The sequence below is a fragment of the Selaginella moellendorffii genome, unplaced genomic scaffold, assembly GCF_000143415.4.
Source record: "Selaginella moellendorffii unplaced genomic scaffold, v1.0 SELMOscaffold_69, whole genome shotgun sequence".
Taxonomy (NCBI): Eukaryota; Viridiplantae; Streptophyta; class Lycopodiopsida; order Selaginellales; family Selaginellaceae; genus Selaginella; species Selaginella moellendorffii.
The window spans coordinates 50,002-72,439 of record NW_003314330.1 but is presented as its reverse complement, the minus strand read 5'-3'; the positions used below and the strand labels follow the sequence as shown (position 1 = coordinate 72,439).

At 46.3% G+C, this 22,438-nt stretch overlaps 2 protein-coding genes across 2 annotated transcripts; one reads left to right on the top strand and one right to left on the bottom strand.

The window, feature by feature from the left end:
- Positions 1 to 539: 539 nt before the first annotated feature.
- LOC9653785 (flavonoid 3'-monooxygenase) lies at positions 540 to 2,096 on the bottom strand. The gene is made up of 2 exons (XM_024659586.1): positions 1,246 to 2,096; positions 540 to 1,184 (listed from the first exon to the last, which is right to left on the bottom strand). The coding sequence occupies exons 1-2, from the start codon at positions 2,074 to 2,076 to the stop codon at positions 564 to 566; spliced, it is 1,452 nt and encodes a 483-aa protein (XP_024515354.1). The 5' UTR covers positions 2,077 to 2,096; the 3' UTR covers positions 540 to 563.
- Positions 2,097 to 12,520: 10,424 nt separating this feature from the next.
- Positions 12,521 to 13,473, top strand: LOC9653386. Its single transcript, XM_024659516.1, has 2 exons — positions 12,521 to 13,040; positions 13,133 to 13,473. Exons 1-2 carry the CDS (start codon positions 12,521 to 12,523, stop codon positions 13,471 to 13,473), a joined length of 861 nt encoding a protein of 286 aa, XP_024515284.1.
- Positions 13,474 to 22,438: the final 8,965 nt, after the last annotated feature.

Below are 22,438 nucleotides of genomic sequence, written 5' to 3'. Positions count from 1 at the left end.
CACAAGGTCCCGGCTTCTTCAAGATGCCCGTTCTGGGTATAAGCTGAAATAACCCACGACGTCTTTCTGAGGCATGGTGTCAGAAATCTCTCTCGCAGTGTCGACCTGTCCAGCCTGACGAAATGCATGCATCATTCCATTCCAAGAGGAAGTGTCCTTTCAAGGCGTTGCATGGAACATCTCTTTGGCTCGATCTAGCCGTTCTTGGCTTGCTGCAAACGCCCATTCTGGGCATATATACCAAACAAGATGTTCCAGGAGAAATCATTGGGATTAGCGATGGACACAAACACCGCCTGGGCATCTGCAATGCTGCCACGCCTTCCATACATGAGAACGAGGAGGTTGCAAAGGTAAAGATCTGGAAGCTCTAGAATTCGAGTGTGAATTTGCCTGCCTTGCTGGAGATTTCTTGAGTCTGTGCAAGATTTGAGAAGACTGGCAAAGTAGTTTTGCTCCCTTATGCGATCATCAGAGTAACCTGGTTTCAAAGACTTTAGAAGAACAGCCATGACAAATATCAAATCTATACGCAAATACATTATGTTCTTCTAAATCACAGTTTAGAATACTTTATATACATCCAAGGAGTGCCTTGGAGTTGCCATTACCTCCAAAGGAATCTTGAGCAGCAACGCAGTCTCAAAAGTATCCTCTAGAGTATAAACTTTTCCCTGGACGAAGCTCCAATCAAAACCATGGAGTAAATTTGACAGTATCAACTGGAGAGTCCTCAGTCCCAGTGGCATCCCGGGGCAAATCCTCCGCCCTGATCCAAACGGTATGAGCTCGAAATGCTGGCCCTTGATGTCCGTCGAGCTTCCAAGGAATCTCTCGGGCATAAACTTCGTGGGGTGTTCCCAGATTCTTGGGTCGCGTCCCATGGCAAAAGCATTGATAAACAACGTAGAGCCTTTGGGGATGTGATAGCCACCAATCTTGCAAGCTTCATCCGAGCTGCGAGGGATGAGGAGTGGACCTGGAGGGCAAAGTCTCATAGTTTCCTTGATAATAGCTTGAAAATACTCCAGCTTTGAGAAATCGGACTCTTCGACTAGGCGGTTTGGACCCACGACAAGATTGAGCTCGATCTGGGCTTTCTCCATAACAGAGGGGTTGTGAAGAAGTTGTGCCATCGCCCATTCAGCAGCTACTCCAGTCGAGTCTGATGCCAGAATTAGATCCTGTTATTTGAACAGAAGACAAATTAATGTAGTTTGATCATTTTGGATGCTCCAGACTTACTGTTATAACAGCTTTGACAACGTTTTCCCCTCCTGACCCTTCCTCCTTGAAGTTCTCTAGCATGATATCCATGAAATCTTTGGTACTCTGGCGTGATTCCTTGTGTTCCTCAAGTACTTTTTGCAAGAACCTATCTTGAATCTCATGCAACTTCTTGAAGTGAGGGATGGAGGGATCAAGCCACTCAAGGAATCCTCTCAAGTAGGCTGGAACAAACTCTGTGATGTGGAACTTGATGGCCAGACTTAAGCTCTGGTGTATAGATCTCCTGAACTTTATGGAGTCTGCATCTCCTTTGGAAGCATCGCCAAAGAATCTCCTGCTCATCAAAATCTCTGTCACTGCGTTGAATGTGAAAGTTGACAAAAGCTCTCGCAAGTTTACTGCCGCTTTTCTCTCCCTCGACTTTAGCAAAACGCGAAAGGCTCTGGACAATTCTTCCGATCTCACCCAAGAAAAAGAATCTATTCTCTGGGTTGTGAGGAACTCCACAGTGCAAATCTTTCGCAACCGCTTCGTATGCTCGCCATAGCGTATTCCAATTCCCACAGAGTTGTAGCCTACAAGCTCATTGATCAAAAGATATGGCCTCGAAGCAAAGGCCAAGCCATTGTCCTTGAGCGCTTCTTTTGCCATCTCTGGACTGGAGACAATGATGCTTGGTACTAATCCCAGCTTCAAATACATGATTGGTCCACACTTTTGCGAGAGTGCTTGCAAAGATCTGTGTGCTTGCATCCCAACGAGATAGAGGTGGCCAACAAGTGGAATTGCCCATCCTGGAGATGGGGGCAAGTTGTTATTGTTCCTCCTTAAGGCAGTGAAGCCCATTATCAGAAACAAGAGAAGCAAGAGAAGCAATGTCGACTCCATTAGCTTGATTTTTTTGGAAAGGGGCATACTTATATATAGGAAAAGTATTGTTATCATGACACAAATCAGAATCGTCGACTTTTCATTTGAAGATTCTGCTTTGCTGTCACTAAACTCTTGAAAACTGCAAAGTTGATGATTAACAGTTTAATCACCAAGTCTTCTGCTTGCATACTTGTCATAATACTATTTCATGCGTACATGAATTCGGCACTAAACTCTGAATAATTCAAACTTGATTTGATTATTACCTACGTATGCATGTCGCTAGCAGTTCAATAAGTTGAATGGGTCAGTCCAAGTTTGCAGGAGAAGTTTCCAAAAAAAATCCCAAGTAAAAGCATGTGGCAACGGCGGTGTCAGCTTGATGGTGAGTCGCCAAGAAATTAGACTTCGCTGGATTAAAAGGTACATAACCCCTTACTGGATCAGTCGAAATCACAAACACTAACTGAGCAAAGTTTGCAAAAGCCCTTTGTGTCGCTACGTTAAGTAATGGTGTTCTGAACTGAGTTGACATTGCTTCTGTTGCTACTCTTCTAACTAATCATGGGGTTCACTGCCTTATGGAGGAACAATAACAACTTCATGGGATTCATCTTGTTGGGAAAGCACTCTGTGGACTAGTCATGTATTTAAAGCTAGGATTAGTGCCAAGCACCATTGTCTCCAAAGAAGCCCATTTTCATTAAAGTGCACAACTCTCAAAATCATAATAAAACATGGAATTTGTGATAAATAAATGTACTATATTATTACTAGCATAATAAATTTTTAATTTTAATTTGGACCATTTTTAGGCTTTAAAAACAAACTTCATCTGATTATTACCTACGTATGCATGCTGAAAAGTTTGACAGGTCGGCAGTCATAGCGTGACCGATAAATGAACCCACCAAGCCACTGCTCCCACAAGACTTTAACAGCTCAAAGCAAGCATCAGGATTTTGGATCTCCCCAAAAGCTTCAATCAAATCCATATGCCAAGTCATTCAAGAGCTTTATCCTCTAGAAGAAAATTCTAAAAGGTGGCAGTTGGCGTGCTGGTGAAGGTGGCTTGATGTCGTGGGGAGCTCCGCAGTGGCATTTTTTTCCTTGGCAGTGTGTAAAGCAAAATGCAGAATGCGAGAACTACATAGAAATTTCAAATGGCTGCTTGCTTGCATGGTATTTCAGATGAATCCATCGCCCAGATTGTATGAATTTTGTTTGTGGAGTTGATTGGTGTGGTCAACAGCATGATACAATGCGCTATTCGCGACCTCATCTCTTTCCAGAGCATGGAGCTAGAAAGGCCTGAGGAGCAACAAGTAAACTTGCACTGCCGATTACCTTTGGAAGCCTTGAAAGCAAGCTACTGCTGAAGGCCTTCCATGGTAACAGTGGCGAACAGCACACTAGATGAGTCCTGCCGATTTATTAAGAAACAACGTTTATTTTAGAAAATATGTCTACATGTCCACATTATTTAACAGTAGCATAAACAGACGTTGAATGTCTTGGAACTGCCAGGAGTTTTAGAGGAGACTTAGAGTTTGGATCTGCCAGGAGTTTTAGAGGAGACTTAGAGTTTGGATCTCTCTGGGAGGGAAACTCCAATAAAATCCATGGAGCAGCTCAAGAGCTTTCAATGCGAGTGGCATCCCAGGACACATCCTCCGCCCCAATCCAAATGGTATGAGATCGAAGTGCTGGCCCTTGAAATCCACTGATCTCCCAAGGAATCTCTCGGGCATGAACTCTGTGGGGCGTTCCCAGATACTTGGATCGCGTCCAATGGCGAAAGCATTGACAGAGAGTGGGAACGTAGTATCGATCAGCTGACGTGGCATGTCCACGTGGTCATGAGTCATGTCCCTTGAGTCATGTAAAAAGAGAACGAGCTCATGACCATCCCTTTTCACATCACAACATGGTATCGGATTTCGTGGTTGGTTGATTTGACGTTGCTGTCATGGCGCTGCCCCCACCACCGCCGCCGCCACCGGTTGCTGCTCAAGTTCTCGTGGCTTCCACAGAGAAGGTGGAGAAATTCAGTGGCACGAATTTCTTCACATGGGCGACAAGAATCAGGCTGATCCTCTCTGCGAAACGAGCGTGGAACATCGTTGATGGGACTGAGCCTCGTCCCGCTGAGCAGACGCTACAATCAGATTGGGATTTTCGCAATCAGCAAGCCATCACCGTCATTGGCTTGGGATTGAGCGATGAATTCTTGCCGCTGATTGATCTCACCAAGACCGCTGCTGAAATCTGGACGTCGCTTCGCACGATCTTCGTGGCCCAAACCGCAAATTCTTCCATGTTGCTGAATCAACAATTCTTGGCGCTTCACATGGAAACTGAAACCATTGATGTGTACGTGGGACGGATTCGAGAGCTAATATCTGAATTGGGTCTCCTGTCACGGACGATCGCGCCAGGGCGTTGCGGCTTGCAACCGTCACGCCTGCGTTTAGCACGCTCGCATCTGTTCTATCTCACATGGCCATGAACGTCGTGGGTGCCCTAATTGAAGAGGAACGCAAGATGAAGGTCAGCCAAATCTTCCTTGCTTTATGCTGGCGCTGCGGGAGGATCATCCTCGTCCTCTCAAGCTCAGCCGAACGACACTGGTTTTCGTGGCATTTGTCACTATTGCCACAAACCTGGACACTTGGCGAGGGATTGCAAGAAGAAGAAAGTTGATCGTGCTAAAGCTGCCAAGAACAAAGACAAAGGAAACAAAGACAAGGGCTCTGGGACTCCTCGTAAGCTCTTGATGGCTCGCTCTGCAAGCAGCAGCCACCAGCCCGTGCTCGGACCAGAGCTGTGGCTGGATTCTGGAGCGTCATTCCATATGACGCCCATGGCTTCCTTGTTTTTTGACTACCAAGAACCGTGTGAGAGTGACGCCATGGGACTCGGTGACTCCTCTGCTCACGACGTGCTAGGCAAAGGAACAATCAGGGTTCAGCTCTCTTCTGGAGAAATCCGGGAGATCTATCCTGTGTCTTATGTTCCGGGACTTACACACACGCTGCTGTCGATTGGAACTGCTGCTCAAGTAGGCTTCGATACTCTGTTCACAGCACAGGGAGCGTTCGTGCTGGATGCCGAGACTGGAGACAAGGTCGCTTTTGGAGTTCCAGTTGATACGCTCTACCGCCTGGATGCTCACGTGATCCTTCCACCTGTGGCGCTGATGGCTCGGGTTCCACCGACACTTGCAACCTGGCACCAGCGCCTTGGTCACGTGAACGAGCAACAGCTAAAAAAGGTGGATGTTCCTGTGGCGCCTGGGAGCGCGCTGCCCTTCTGAGAAGCTTGTGTTGGTGGAAAACACCACGTTTTTCCTTTTCCACAGATTTCTCATTCTCGAGCAAGTTCTGTTCTTGAGTTGGTACACTCGGACGTTTGTTCGATTATGGTTGAATCTTTGGGAGGCAAACGTTACGTAGTCACCTTCCTGGATGATTACACGCGGTACCTGATCGTGTACCTGCTGGCTCACAAGTCAGAAGTATTCTCCTGTTTTAGCCAATACAAGGCTTTGGTAGAAAATCTACACGGCTGTTTAGTTCATGTGCTCCGCTGTGATTGTGGAGGAGAATTCGTCTCTGGAGAATTAGAGACGTTTTGTGCTGAAGCTGGGATCCAGCGCCAGTATGCTGTCCCTGATGCACATGCCCAGAATGGTGCTGCCGAGAGGGTGAATCGCACCATCATAGAAGCTGCATGCTGTATGCTGCTTCACGCGGGAATGCCGGCTGCTTTCTGGGGAGAGGCAGTTAACACGGCTGTTTATGTTCGAAACTGGTTGCCAGCACGTGCCCTGCCTGAGAAGACTACTCCTTATGAACTTTGGACTAGTCACGCACTTGGGTTACGATCATCTCCGCATTTTTGGCTGTTTTGCCTACGCACACGTTCCACAAAAGCAACACCGAAAGCTGGAGTCAAAGGCTGAGCCATCCATTTTCCTCAGATATTTGGAAGGCATGAAAGGATATCACCTTTATTCTCTCAAAGATGGACGTGCTCTTTGATGAGAGCAAGCTGTACAAGGATCGCGCTGAAGTTCCTGCTCCTACTTTCATGGAACTCCAGCTGGTGGACACAATTCACGAGACTACAGCTCCTTCTCAAGTCCCGTTGCTGCCTCTTGCTCCTGCTGGTGGTAACGTGGTGGTTCCTCCAGCACTGCCACCACACCCTCCAGCTACACCTCTGCCAGAAGCTCCTCCAGTGAGAACACCTAGCTTCTCTGAAGAGCTGATGAACACTTACTTCAAGGGCGACGAGGAATTTCAAGCTGCTCCTGAGTTCTTCCTCGGCTCATCTTCAGTGGGAGCTGGACGTGGATCATCACCTTCAGTGGGAGCTGGAAGCAGGTTGCCAACTTCAGTGGGAGCTCTCCCAGACTCTCCACTTGTTCCACCACCTGTGATCCACCCTCCAGCACGTCCTGAACCTTGGCGCTCTGCTCGAGTTCCCGTACCATTGCGGCTGCAACTGGAAGCTGAGCAATCTTGTCCCTTCTTTAGTTTTGGAAAAATTAAAAAGAAAGGAACACACCAGACTAACTTCGTGGCTGCTAATCCAAAGCGAATCCCCATTCCAGCGAATGTTGACAAAGCATTAGCTGGACCTCATGCCATGAATGCTGAAATGCATTTGCATGAGCGAAACAATACAATGACAAAGACAACTTTACCTGAAGGTGCTCACCTTGTGACGAAATGGATTTACACAGTCAAGTACAAACCTGATGGAACTGTAGCAAAGTTCAAGGCCAGGTTTGTCGCACGGGGATTCAGCCAGATTCCAGGTTTGGAATACATGGAGACGTACTCACCAGTTGTGAAGTTGACCTCTGCGCGAGTGATCCTTGCACTGGCTGCCAAGTACAACCTGGAACTGCACCAGTTGGACATTCGCACTGCTTTCCTGCATAGCAAGTTGAACGAGGAGGTCTACATCACGCAACCACCTGGATTCGTCAAACCTGGTGAGGAACATCTTATTTGCAAGATGAATCGCGCCCTGTATGGGCTTAAACAATCCCCGAGGGTTTGGTTTGAACGCATTGATGTGTTCTTCAAGAGCCTGGGGTGTGTTCCTCTTGCAGTGGAAGGAAACGTGTACCTGTACAAGTGTGGTGACGATTTTCTCCTGGTTGCTGTGTACGTTGACGACTGCATTCTCGGTGCAAAAACCCGCCACCTGCTGGACGAGATGAAAAAGAAGCTGAGTGAAGAATTTGAGATGTCTGGCCTGGGCGAGCTTTGCCATTTCCTTGGCATCCAAATTTTACACAGTCGAGGAGCACGCACCTTGAGTTTGACACAAGCTCATTATGCAAGGGAGATCTTGGAACGCTTCAATATGCTGGACTGCTCTCCCGTGGCCACACCTCTTGAGGTCAATCACAAACTCAGCCGTGACATGGCCCCTGTCACAGAGGAAGAACGCGAGTACATGTCCACGGTGCCATATCGTCAAGCTGTGGGAAGTCTTGTTTATTTGATGCTGGGAACACGACCAGATCTCGCCTATGCTGTTGGGATGGTCTCCCAGTTCCTCGAGAACCCCGGACCTGCACATTGGCAAGCTGTGAAGCAGATTTTCCGCTACGTTCGAGGTACCTTGCATTTGCAGCTTCACTATAGCGCTGCTGTGTCACAGGAACTTCATGGATACTCGGATGCGGACTGGGCGGGCGACCAGGACTCAAGGCGCTCTACCTCCGGGTATGCGTTCTTGCTCCATGGGGCTGCTGTGTCCTGGAGCAGTAAGCGCCGGCCGCTGGTGTCGACAGAGGCAGGAGTACATTGCCCTAACAAAGAAGCGATTTGGTTGACCCAGTTCTGCCGTGACCTGCCCCAGATTCTTGCTTGCACCGGCCCTATGGTGCTGTTCTCGGACAACCAAAGTGCTCTTGCACTAGCCGCCAATCCACGCTTCCATTCTCGGACGAAACACATCGAGATTGGAAAGTTGCTGCTGGAATATTGCCCCACCGAGGCATTGGCTCGAGACTCCTTTGAACGCCATCGCGCTGCACTGGGAGTCTGCTCTCCATCTGTTTCGGCTGAGTGGGAGGGGTAGTCCATCCTCTCAGCTGATCAAGCCAGAGTGGGAGTGTCGAGATGTCAGTCTCGATCAGCTGACGTGGCACGTCCACGTGGTCATGATTGAGTCATGTAAAAAAAGACAATGAACGAGCTCATGAGTGTTATGTCCATCCTTTTTCACATCACAACATGGTCAGATCCCTCCACCTCCGAGTAACAGCTGGTCCTACCTCACGGGTACAACTTCAGAGTCTCGGACAACGAGCTCAAAGGTAGCATTCCAGCAAGCATTGGAAACGCAACGTCGCTGGAGTCTCTGGACTTGTCATTGAACGAACTCACCGGTGAAGTTCCTGAATCGATGCTGAAGCTGCCCAATCTGCGATTTATGAATCTCTAAAGCAACTTTCTATCTGGGGAAATACCACAGGGACCATCCCGGCCGCAGCATTCACGAACAATCCCAGACTCTCTGGAGCTCCACTTCTGCCATGTCAGAAAGTGTTATGAGTACTCACTCATTTCTCCAGTGGCAAGAAAAGTAGGAGCAGGAACTTTGCGCTAAGCCTCAATCAACCTGCTTGCCGAGGCATTCCGCTCTCTTAGCATCGCCATGACTCTTACATGCAGCGAGAATTATCCTCCAGGCTGAGCATCCCGGCCCAAACGGCGAGCTCCTCGGCTTGCCGCAGCATTCCGGATCGCAAAAGAAGATTGATAATGCACTCATATGTTATGCCAAAGTCCGTCTCTATGGAACCATAGTTGTCAACACCATCAAGCAGCAAGCCGGCATGGGCTACAAGCTGACAGATTGTCAGAATAGGCCGTGATCATTACATTCCAGGAGCCAGTCAGGTTTCACCCACATCTTATCGAAGATGAAGAAGCTAGCGTCCTCCATGCACGTTACTGGAACAAAGAAAAGAGCACAATAAAAGTATCTTCAAGCACACTCTCTATATACTCTCTTTGTCCCTAGTGTCTCATGATGCTCCAGTTGTCCCAGTTTTTTTGGCATTCTCTTGGCTGTACCTAACACTCCCCCTCAGCCAAGACAGCCAATGCGTAAGACACTCTTGGTCAGCCAAGGCAGCCATAGTGCAAAACAAAGAAGTGTAAAACATGCTTGGCTGCCCACTTCTCCCCCTCAGCCAAGTGTTTTCCTCATTCTAAGCATGCTTCTGAGTTTGTGGTGTGTGTGCTTGTCCAGAACTTTAGTGAAAATATCAACAATCAGGTGTTTGGAATTGCTGGTGGATGATGTGATCTCTGATCATGTGACATCTGGCCTCAATGTGTTTTGTGCTTCTATGAAGTACAGGATTGTGAGCAAGTTGCACAGCTGAGGTATTGTCATTGTAGAGTTGAGTTGGTGTGGATTTTTATGCAACTTCGAAGTTTTGAAAAAAATTCCGAAGCCAGGTAGCTTCCTTGGTCGCTAATGCAAGAGCCATGAATTTTGCTTTACACATTGAGGTTGCCACCATCACATGCTTCTTACTTGTTCAGCTAATTGCTCCCCCAAGCATGTTTAAACACCTACCAGTTTTTTATTTTCTGCTATCTAGACCTCCAAGATAATTTGCATTTGCAAATCCAAATGAATTAAGCTTCCCCTGTCTCTTGAATTTCTAAGTACAAGAGACCACAAGTGCTTATCTCTTCAAGGTAGTGAACAATTTTTATTGCTATGTGCAGGGATAAGTAGAGAAGACTACCAACAAGATTACAAAATGGCTTGGTGGCCATCTCATTTTTCTCCTCAAACCATAAGCTCATATTTTTAGAGGTGAGCAAGACTTTGACTAGAGGATGTATAAGTTGTGGGAAAATGCTTCTAAATATCGCTAGAATGGCTATTGTGAATTTGGCCTAATGGAGAAAAAATATTAGCACAATCATGAACTATTTGCAAGCCAAGACAATATGATAGCTCTCCCAAGTCTATCTTATTGAATCAGGTTGATAAAGCAATTTTAAGCTTCACTAAAAGCTTTTTAGTCACTGCAACTCTACATGAATCAAGTCATCCATGGACACTACTATAATTCCTGCCCACTTAATATAGATATATTCCAATCTGCATGAGCCCTAGCAAAGCCAAACTCGTGAAGAAATTATTGATTGTTTTATACCACATCTTGGATAACATCCTGAGGACGTAACGGGAATAAAAGGAGAGAGAGAAAGAGACCAGGCTTTTGTATTGCCCTTTTTGGAGAAAGGAAGAAAAGGAGCATTTCAATATATGACATTTTCAATGGCGTGATTGTCTTTGGCCTTTTGTGATTGCTACCTGGCTTGCTTTCTGCTACATTCGGAAAAGCCATGACATTGAGAGGTATTGATCTTGAGTTAGGGGATCTTTGTGACTTAGGGGATTAGATAGGAGGTGAAAGAGGGTTGTTTTCTGGCAGATCTGGGAATTTAGAGGGGATTTGAGGCTGAAGGATAGATCAGAGCTTGCATGTGTAAAGAACTTCATGAACTGCCTTGGGACGCTGAGGGGGAGGCGTGATTTTCTATATTGGCGTCAACTCGCTCCAAAACCGGCCATTTCTCTGACAGACAGTTACAAGAAATCTGCTCTTTGCCGCTTGTGAGGAAACGAAAGACAAGAGCAATGGCAGCCCCAAGACAACAGAATGCTCTTGATGCGCACACAGTAGGTGACATATTTCCACTTGTCACTTTTTGGTCAGGCTCAGACACTCTTGTGGCAACTCACAGTTACACAACAACAGACAGCTGACTTTGAGTCTCTCACAAAGCTTTTCCTCACTTGTTTTGAGATACTAGAGAGCAAAGATCATGTGATGGTGGAGCTTGATCTCATTCACTAGCAACCCCATGAGTCTCTAAGGCAATTCAACCAGTGGTTCCAGACATATATCCAAAAATGCAAGGATAAGGGTGTTGATGCAGCGAGTTTAAGGGTGATGAGAGCTTACATTGATGCATTGCATCCTGATCTGGCTTGAAAAGTACATCGCAAGGAACCAACGAAAATGGAGGCTGCAATATTGGAGGTGGAAACACAAGAGTAGAAGTAGCCCAGATTTTATACAGTGGACGGTTCAGATTGTAAATGGTCCAGTGTTCGGTCTCTTTTCAGAAGAAAATATTGGAACAAGGAGTGAGGAGAATGTAGATTTGCTTACCTTAGATGCAGCGTGCAATAAGATCTTGAAGGGTTTCACAGCAAGTTAGGCTCTCATGCTCCCACGAGCTCGTTGTAAATTCCACCATCGGGCAGTGAGAGAGCTTGTGAGAGATCCACAGTGCAACACGCAAAATGAGTTCTCTATAAGTGATTGTCTCACCTGATGAATGAGTTGCTACAGGAAACGAGCTTGGGATGTCTGGCATTGACAGTAACTCGAACAACTGCAGGAGAGAATGGCAGTTAGTCGCAAACTTCATGGAAAAAATGCAAACCTTGTGCGAATTGTTCGGCCTCATAAATTTGCCAAAACAAAGTGCTCGTGTAGTCTTGGCTGCCACCTTGGGGATTCCTGTGAGGCACAGCAAGGATTGCAGCTTGCAAGGGACCCCAAATGAACACTAAGTAATTTGTAAGGATATAAATTTCGTTATAAAACTCCTCCACGTTCTGCGAAGATTAATAGTGTTAGAGCACAGAAAGTAAAGATTTATATCAAACCTTAAGTTGATCCAGAGAAGAAAAGAACGGTAGTCGACGCTTTCTCCATATAGAGAGAGCCATCAAAATGTAAAACTATAAGAGCTGAATAGACTAACCTCCTTTTGAAACGAGCTGGCCACTCTGGAAATCAAGTAGCAAGGGTGTTTCTCCTATAGCTCCTGAGTTGAGAAACTTAGTAACGACAAAGAAAAGCTCCGTATCGATGCTCACCCATTCCCAGATTTGCAAGCCTTGTGCAATGATTTAGTAAGCCATCATTTCACAACTTCCTCTTCTTGACGAAAGCAAGCAATTCAGTTGTCCAGAGTAAAAAAACCATAGCACTGCCAGTCCCGGGCTCCCTGCAAGAAAAACTTTCCTATCATGAATGATAACGATGCTTTGTACCTGCAAGCTGCAATGATCTCCGAGACCACTCAATTTGAACGATGGTAGGATGAATCGAATGTGCTTGATGAATATCAGCGGCTGATGCTTACAGGTCCTTCAGCTTTCCCTCCTCAACAAGCTCTGTCATGTGCTGCATTCCCAGAGCAATCAATATAAGTTACATAGAAACCAGACATAGTAAGCGACACGAACCATGAGAATAATCTGAGAATATTCCATTGCGTATGGGATTTTAACGCCTTAAGAGGTTGGCCTAGGGTTCATTCTCTTAAAACACTAGAAGAGAATGACACAAGAAGTTACTGAGATTGTGCGCTTGGGAGCGGGGAGCTTTGCCACAGTTTACGTATGGCAATCGCGGAACAACGTGGCGATCAAGTGCTTGGCAGATGCCAGCCGCTTTCCCGAGCTGCTCGATGAGTTTGAGAATCACCAAAAGATAAGTAAGGCATGCCAGGGCGCAGAGAATCTCCTCTTTCTGGTGCCCAAGCCCGTTGAATTCTTCCCTTCTCTCGCATCACTGGCGGAGTGCCTGCGAATGGATTTGTCACTGCTGCCAAATATACCCGCTGCGTACACGATGCAGCGAGTCTGGCCCGTCCCCCCTGCTCTCGCGGATTCCATCAGGGCCAAGTTCTTCCCTGCACTCCACTCTAGGTACTCCAAGCCCTTCGTTGCACGGATCTACTTGGGTGCGAAACGCCAGCACCTGGCGTCTCGATTCTTCAATGCCAGTAACTTCCCGCTGGATGCCAACCGTTGCAAGGAGCTGGGGCTGCCAATCGAATCGCTGGCCCAAGAAATGGGTAGACTTCTTGCCAGGATCCACCACCTCGCAGGTGTTTTCAGCTTTGTAACTGTTTCATTCATGCGTTACTTTTGCGCTTCTTTAATCCAGGGCTGGATGGTCGCGACATCGAGTTCGTCGTGGGTGGTGACGAGCTGAGGACCTTCTCCGACCCTGGGTTTGCCTGCTTCGATTTCAACCAGTGCAAGCCTCACAACAACAATGTGGACGCACTCGCCGACAGCTTCTTTGTCAATGATCCCTACTATCCCCGGCCTGGCATGGAGTTTTGGGACGAGTTCAAGGACGGGTACCTGCGGGAGGCCGACCGGACAGAGTCTGTGCGGCTGGCGAGGATGTTCTTGGACATGGTTGAAGCCAAGGTGGCCCAAGAAGGTCCAGAAGGCAGGGGTAATGAGATGGCTGCTGAAAGTAGACCACTCTTTGTTTGAACGAGTATAGCACTATAAAGAAGCTGTTGGTTCATCTTCCACAGGGAAAACTACTCCCACAAAGTGGGATCTTATAAAAATCCCAATTTGTGAGGTAATCTTTAAATTATGAGAAGATGGTATTCCAGCCCATGCAATCTCAATACTCCCCTAAAAAGCACTAGCATTACTACTAATCCTTACCACACTCACTCAACCAAAGAGCAAGGACTTCTTGGAGTTCATTGATTTGGTCTTGAGCAGACCTCAGGCGACCACTGCTAAAAGCCTTCCCGAACACAAGTGGATCTCGCGAGTAATCTCGATTTTTTTCATTTTGTATTTTTATTTCTTCGTCAGAATTAGGGCTGACGTAGATCAAAACAAAATTAGCGCGGGGACGAGGAGGATGAGCGATCGCTACGTCGCGCTGAGGCGATGCATGGGATCTGGAGGGCGGACGGCCATTGCACGTGCAGATCGTCCGCACACCGATCTCTCTCACTGTATGGTGCTTGCAGTGCCATGGCTGTCTTCCGTGCTTGATGAACCGCTCCCACCTCCCCTAGCTAGCCCTAGTTCTTCAGAAGAAGAAGCTCCGAAAGGAAGAAGCATTGCATGCTCTTGCTTGATCACAAGCTAACTAGTATCCTATGTGGCAGTTATGCCATCAAAGTTATAAAATTATAGTCGTTAACATATCCATTTACTAATTAAAGTTTAACGATACTAAATTTGAGTTAGTCATTAAACATTTAAGGCATGACTAAGTGTGCTAGAGAGGAAGTGAGGAGTGAGCATGGCAAAGGGGCAACCACATAAGAGAGGGGGTGTTGTATTATGCATTTTTCCCATCACCAACACACCTTATGTGCTCATAGACAAAATAGGTGATCTCACAATGGGAACCATGTGGTAGATCTGCTTAGCAGATTGCTATGTTCGCAAGGGATTGTGGCCTAACCATGGAGACTTCCCCCTCTCACACAAGGTAAACTCTCAATTCTTGGAAATTTTCATGATTTATTGCTTATGGAATCCTTCTTCTTCCATAGAGATCTTTATTTTTGTAGTGCCAATAGCCACCACCACCACTGTCAAGGCTAAATCCTGCAATATTGATGTGAAAAGAATAACATTAAAATTTAAAATTAAGTTAAAATCTTCTAATATAAAAATTCTAAGTTAATGGTGAGTGCCCTTTAAGTATTGATACTTAGCCTAAAGGTTTGTGTGAAGCAAAATTTCCTTAAATTTCACCTTTAATTTTAAGAGTAAGTGTCACTGCGAAAAGGCTTCATTAGCTGTTCAGTTCTACAATCAGTCTTTCATGCCGGCTTGAGCCGCAACTAGACTCAAATACTCAAGCTGTAGACAATTCTTTCAACATCGACCAGTTTAAGCTCTTCATTAACATCCCACCCGGTTTGCAAATTCATGGATTAATTCCTGAGTTCTAGTGTTGCAAGATTTGCCGGTGCCAACCTCAGATTGCACACAAAACACTGGACCCTTCTTCAAAACTAGATTACGAAGATGGTCACATTACTACATCATAATACAGGTATCTCTTGGGCTGAGAAGGCAGCAAATCTATGTCGACCCCATACAGACTCGTCACGCGATCCAGTAGCTCATACTCTTGCCCCCCCACAACAAGACTAATCACCACTTTGGTCACCTGGTCCCGGAGCTTGGAAGCACGCTCAAAGTAGTCCTCGGGAGACAGTGGCATCTCAAAGTTGATCACATCTCGAGCCCCCTTGGAGCAGCCATGATCTGTGACGATCACGGACCTTTGCTCGCTCCGCTTGATAAGCTCCACCTCCCTCTCGCCCATGCCGCTGTGAATCCCAAACGCGGACAAGCCCCGCTCCCTCATCTCCTCCGCCACCTCCATCACCCTGGCACTGCTGTTCGCCACCTGGACTTTGAAGCGCCGCCTCAGCTCTTTGCACAGCCGGCATAGTTCGTCTAGTTTGCAGCTCTCATCGTCCACGCGAGCGTAGAACTGGCGGACGCCATCTATGCTGGCGCCGGCCTTGTCTAGCCTTTCCCACCGACGGCCCTCGGCAAACCTCGACGTCAAGTCTTCCACCTCAGGAGACAGCGTCTCCGAGTGCAAACCGATCTGGACATCCTCGTCCAGCCGCTCCACGATCCACTCCACCTGTGACACACAAGGCAAGACAGCTACGTAAGTGACCACGAGAGAGAGAGAGAGAGCGAACCAAGCTCACCTCGGGCCTGTGTGACGCAAAGAGCTTTTCCGCCTCGACCAGTATGAGCTGGCTGACGTCGCTCAACCTGTTGCTTGCGTGAAATCTCTCGGGGGAACCAACGGCAACTCGGCTGGCCGCTTGGAGGCCAACCAGCTCTTCCGGCAGTCCGAAGTGACGAGCATGAACAGGGCCATGCGAGCAGCCCTGCAGTCGGGTGGCAGGACAAGAGTGACCGATTCATCTCCGCGAGCAAGGCGACGGAAAACGCCAGGCATGTAGCTCAGAATCGCGGACCAGTCCTGCTGCACTATGCTGTCACCACCGGCAAAGCTTTCCACAGCTGAGTCAAACCACGAGTCTCCAAGGTCAGAGCAAGACAGCACTTCTGGCAAAATACAAAGGACACTAACTTGAGCAAGGCTAATCAATCCTGGTAGCGTATATATCACCTGGTAGAGTTTCCTCCAAGGAGGAACGCAGCTCCCCCTTGACACTGGAGCGGTCCCTGGGATCCACCCAGCCCTTCATTGCGCTCACGCCGGGCTGCCACGGCCTGATGGACAGTGTAGAGCTGAGCGAGAGCAGAAGAAAACAAAATTCCAAACCTCCGAAAGACACCATGGTACTCGTGGTTGCGCAGGAAAAACGGGAAGATTACGACGTTGTGATTCATACAAGAGCTGCGCAAGAGTGACACACTTAGTGTGAGTGAACAAAAGCCAAGGACAAACCTCGTGGAGAAAACGGTTTTGCGCCACAGCTGCTTTGTCCAGCACAAGCGCCTCAAGGCGGGAGGAGAACAAAGCGGTGCCACAGACTTCCTCCGGGGTGGCCACCACAAAGCTCAAGGCTCTCGCTCATGCGCCCTACCAGCCCCCAACAATTAGAGATTGCTCGGGAGCGCAGGAGTTGCAACAACAATGGGATTTTGGCCGCGCTCGTGACCACAAGGGTCACATGCATGCCTGCAAAGCAGCACGAACTGTGAGCCTACACGACTAGATCTCGAGATCTCAATCTCTCTCCTTTACCTGATTCGCTGCTGCGACTGGCAGCCGCAGCTAGAGCTTCCTCAAAATCGCAGCTTGCGTGATAAATTGGCGCCATGGCCCCAAACGTAAGGGCCGATTTAGGGCAAAAGGAAGAGTTTATTGCCACCTTTGCATCGTACACCCTCATCAATGGCGCCGTGAAGCGGCCCGGCCTATCTTCCTCTACCTCTGCATTCTCAGTGCAGCAGAAATCAACATCGTTATTGGGAACCTGCATGTAAGACATCATGAGGATGATGGCTACTGTTCTCACTACTATCAACGAAAGTCAAGAGAAGTTGCTAGCTCAATTGGCATCACCATCATTTGGACAGGAACACATTTCTGTATACTCGGTGGTTACCTCAACAGTGTCGGACTCGACCACAAAAATGTCCATGCAGATGGTGGATGGCTTGCCTCCGGAATTTTTTCCAGCTTATCAAGTGAACAGTTACTATAGGCCACGAGGTTGAGGACATGGTTTCCCATGGGAGTATCAGATTACTATGCCTCCTGGTTATCACAATTCACCTTAATGGCCACCACCACCGGCTCCAAGATTGTCATCAAGTATGCAGGCTTGGCAACCATCTCAGTCCCAATTTTCTGTTTCTACTATGGGAAATTGGGACACACAGAGGATCATTGTTTTGTGAAACAACGTACCCTCCAAGCTCAACAATAGCACAGGATTCCATCAGCAACATAGTTGGCACCAACTACACAGGTCTACGCTCCACAACCAATTCCAGATCATGCCACCACATTATAAAAAGGGGGAATGACCTTAGGTGCTAGTTCATCATCTATTGCTTCAATTGTGAATCACGTTCACGTGGAGAAGTTAATTTGTCTAGTTGATTCAGATCCTAATTGGAAAGCTGGCATTCATTGTGACAACCAAGGGGTACCAAATGCTTAAGAAGAATGGCTGGTTAGAAGGAATGGGCCTTGGAAAGCATCAACAAGGACAGCATGATCCGGTGGATCAACCAGATGTCTTGGATGCATCAATGTCACTGTGCTTGGGAGGACCTCCAGTCGTTAGATCCAAACATAGGGATCAATCTTCAAGACTCGTCAAGTTTGTTGAGGGTCATATGTATCGAATTGTTTTGGGAATTAGAGGCTGTTGACGAACCTACTTCCTTGTCTACGGTTGAAGTGCTTACAACAACTAGGACAAAATGCATTGAAGCCAAAGAACCTTTTCAATAGTTGCAACATTCCAAGAAAGTTGCAATTGAAATTCTTGGCCCAACAAAAACCTGAATTAGTGCAGATCTGGGGCTCTCCACTATCACTCATCAACAGGTCGCCATCAGAGATCCAGTGCAGGTTCCACCATATTCATTGGTGGCAGATTTCAAAAGTTTGCACCCATCCATCTTTGTGGCACAACTCCTTCAAATCACTCCAAAGTTGTTAGATGAACTTTTGTCTTCTGGAGGGACAGTGAATGAGGCATAGGTTTTAACAGAGAACTTATGCCATGCGAAAGTTCATGTGGTCAATCACACACAATAGATTGATCCAAGTGCATTTTCTTGTTCTCCGTTGGTAAACGGCAAACTCCTTCCTCGTGCTATCACAGATTCTGGCTCTAGGACAAACATCATGCCTACACACATCTGTTGCCAGCTCAAGTTGGATTCTGCTGACTGTCATTCTCAAGACATTCGCTCAACAACAAGTTAAGCCAGCAGGACTCATCAAAGATGCCATTGTTGATGTAAATGGAGTTCGGATGCCCCTGGACATCCTCGTGGTTGACTTCCCCAATAGAGCTTGGGCAGATTCAGCACAATCATATTCATTGCTGTTGGGACGTGAATGGCAGGATGGAGTCTCAGCACACACATGTTGGGACCATGGACAAATGGACATCTCTGCTGGGCTGTATAACAGAATAGGTCAATCCAAGATGGTAGACACTTCAACAATGCAGGAGTATACGTTTAACACAAATTTGGTCCATATTCTCCTTGTCGACAAGACAAGGGAGAGTGAAGATGCAGCACTGTAGAGCTGGATGGTGGGGGATAGAGTCAGATATGGATGTCAGAGGCACGTCACTAACTCGTTATCTCCCCACAGTCAGAGTTCCACAGCGAGGATATTTTCTGTCTTTCTACTACTAGCTTGAGAAGGTATGACTTTGGATCATAGTACTAATTATTTGTTGGAGAAAGGCTCATCTTTGTCTTGCTACTTTTTTGTGATGGAGCATATTCAAAAGTATTGAGGTATTGGAGCGGTGTTGGTCTCATCTGCAGGGGACTTATTATTTTCGTTTTCAACTTTTGTTAAGGCATCATCCTCAAATGAAGTTGAATATCATGCTACGATTTGAGCAGTCCAGAAGGCTTATACGCCAGTTGAGTCTGCGACCAGACTCTCAGCTTCTTGTACAACAGGTTACTGGGGAATATAAAGTTCTTAGCTCTCGGCTGAGAACTTTCGATGCGACCCTGTTCTCCCTACTACAGCAGTTAGATCAATGGGACATTATTGCAATCCCTCGTGAATCCAATGCAATTGCAGACTCTTTGGCCAAGCAAGGTTTATGGATGCTGGTTGCTGACAATGCCCTAGAGGAGGCATCTTTATCTGCTTCTGACAGTACTTCTTTGGTGGATATATTGCACGTCTGGGCTGATGCAGTTGCTGTTCACCCAGACTTGATCCAGCTCGATTTATCCGATGACACCACACAGTCGAAGCCTCTGTTTATTGGATCACATTTGTCTTCGAAGGAGCACGAATCTGTAGAAGCTTTATTCAAGGAGTTTTTGGATGTGTTTGCATGGAGTCATAAGGACTTGAAAGGAGTGGATCCTGCTGTCATCATGCACTGTATTCTATTAGAAGCAAAAAGAAAAATTAAAAAAGATGAATGAGTAATGTAATGTCATAGTATAGTGGTGAGTATTTCCACCTGTCATGTAGATGACCCACGGCAACAACGATCCTCTCATTTTCTATCCCAATGTTTGGAGTGCCTTGATTTTAAATCCATGTCACTGTGATCCATCTCTTTGGGAAGGAGCCGAAGCTTGATATTTTTCTTGCGAACAAGCTCAATCAAGATATATGGCAAGTGTGGTGGTGCTGCAGAGGCTTTTGATGGGATGAGCAACAGGGACTTGTTTTCTTGGGAGATCATGCTTGCAGCTTACTCTTGCTCAGTTCCATGCCACCACCGAAATATTTGGAAAATGCCTCACAAAACTCTGGTGGCGTGGTAGATCATCCTGTTGCAATTGGGTAATGTTTAAGAAGATTTTGAGAGGATGCTGCAGTAGACTCTATAACCTCTTGGAACTCATGTTTACTACATATGCCCCGTCAGGCTATCTGGAGCAAGCTCAAAATCCCTTTGATTTGATGCCTGAAGAATTTTGTTTTTTGCAATGCAATTCTGGATGTGTTTGTGCAGATGGTTCAATTTGATGCCACTGTACAATCTCATCTTCTGGAACACTTACCCTGGCCATCAATGCCAAGGTGGTCTTTCTAGAAATTCCAGAATGAGACAATACACAATGGTCGCTCACGGTTCTCAAAAAGCTCCAAAGCAGCATGAGGGCATAAAAGCATACAGATACAAAAGTTTGAAAGTAAACGATGCAACTCACTCCATCCCAAGCTGGTGCTCATAGTTATCACCCCAGGGGCACAGGATCATAATACCAAAAGAACTGAGCACTTTTAGCCAACAGTCAGCAAAGATCCTGTGTTGGTTAGCAAACTAAACACTGAATGGACCACCCTCCGATGGCCTACTTTCAACGCAGGTGATGCCAAGAGTAACTACAGTGAGCCTAGTTGAAATGAAGTGCAAAAAGACATAGAAACAAGAATACACATGAAGGAAACCATTCAAGAAAAGCAAAGCCAAACCAAAGCAATGAGAGATCAACTTTAATCATCAACATTAAAAACTGACTAAATGAAAAATGGAAGAAAACTGATTATTTTCATTGTCTCCTGCCTCCATGACCAATTGGTATACCAATGGGGCCAAGGGATGAGCAATCCCAACAGTTGGACACACGAAGCATGATCTAGCCCCAACACAGCACTGGCCTGTTGATAACAAAAAGAGTTCTCTCATAGACTAGTAGAGTTTAGTAGCAAAAAGAAAACTGAATAGGAATAAAACCAGATATCAACTAAGTATACCAAGTAGACCTGGACACAATCACAAGAAGTCCTTCTTTAAGTGACTATCATTTATTGGATTCGGGTCTTGCGAGCTCTGCGAGAAGGTAAGAGTTAGTACCTACAGTACGAAGTACCTGATAGGGACCAGTCCAAGGAGATTGGAACTTTGCGGGGTGTGTAGTTGCTGCGTCAAACCACCAGACCAAATCTCCAGGCAGAAACGTCTCCCCTCACTGGCGAGAATGATCCAAAGCAGCCCGATCTGAATACACAACATTGCAAGCTCTCGATCCTCATCCAACAGCACCAACTGTTCCGCTGGCTGTGTAGTGGAAGTAACTGAGGTTGACGTAGATGGATCAGCTTCCTCTATAGAGACTCTATATGTTGGCAAGCACAGCTGGATCGGCAACACTGCCTCAAGGCCATATACCAAACGAAACAGTGTAAAACCTGTTGGCAGCTTCTCTGTTGTAAGATATGACCAGAGGGCATGAGGCAAGATGATGGCCAGGATATTGGATTATATTGGACCAGCATCTGAAGGATTTGCTTCAGTGATTTATTTGTGATCTCTGCTTGCCTATTTCCTTGAGGCCAGTACGAACTTGACTTCAAGTGTGAAACTCCCAACTTCTGAACCAAATCAGCCACAACTGAGCCAAGAAAATGTGATCCACGATCAGAGAGGAGGATACAAGGTACTCCAAAATGACAGCAGATATGAGTATATATAAAGTTTGCTGTGGTAACTTGATCCGCCGTCGCACATGAGATTGCCTCAACCCATTTGGTAACACCGTCAGTAGCCGCAATGATGTACGCATGACGATTCGAAGCTAATGGGAAAGGTCCTGCGTAATCAAGGCTCCAGGTTTTTGAAGCCCAAAACTTTGACGCGAATGTCTTCGAAGCATGTTTGACTTTTATAACTTTAACCAAATCCCCATTTGATTATTACTGTAATTTCTTTACTATTTAAAGATAGATTGCACTTTTATAGAACACAATTTATGTTATGTAAAATATTAGATTTATATTGAATAATAAATTGTAATCTGCCAATAGGGATTTAGTTAAATTTACATAACCTATGTATGTAACATTCAAAAAACTATGTCCCTACAGTATGTCCATTTATATATACCTCATGTGTGGGTGTCTCTCTGCTTTCATATTCGGGTTACTTCCACTCCAAAGTGGTTTTTGAGAAGGCTACAAAGACATTCAATCTCTCAAGTCAAGGATCGAGAGGATACGAGTGAGTAAGTCCAAGGTTGATAAAAATATTAACGTTAGCTGTTTGCAGCTGAGATCTCCAAAGTTGTGATCCCAATACAGCTGCTTACAATTGTTCTGGCAAATACCTTTAAGAATTCTCAAGGTGAGTTAAGCACTCACTCTCCTTAAAGTTTTCGAGTCGGACAATTTTGGGGCTCCACAAGAGCGGACAATTCATCTGGTGGAACAAGTAAAAATGGCGACTTTGAATAGTATGAAACACTATTGCAAGGCGTCAGATTTAGTTTAAAAACGAGTTGATCCTACCTAGGAAAGGCACAA

Excerpts from the sequence above, each read along its gene's own strand:
- LOC9653785 (XM_024659586.1), bottom strand. The coding sequence starts at position 2,076 with ATGGGCTTCACTGCCTTAAGGAGGAACAATAACAACTTGCCCCCATCT. Across the intron at positions 1,185-1,245 it reads TTGTCAAAGCTGTTATAACA|GATCTAATTCTGGCATCAGA; the intron begins GTAAGTCTGGAG and ends TTCAAATAACAG.
- LOC9653386 (XM_024659516.1), top strand. The coding sequence starts at position 12,521 with ATGACACAAGAAGTTACTGAGATTGTGCGCTTGGGAGCGGGGAGCTTT. Across the intron at positions 13,041-13,132 it reads ATCGCTGGCCCAAGAAATGG|GGCTGGATGGTCGCGACATC; the intron begins GTAGACTTCTTG and ends TCTTTAATCCAG.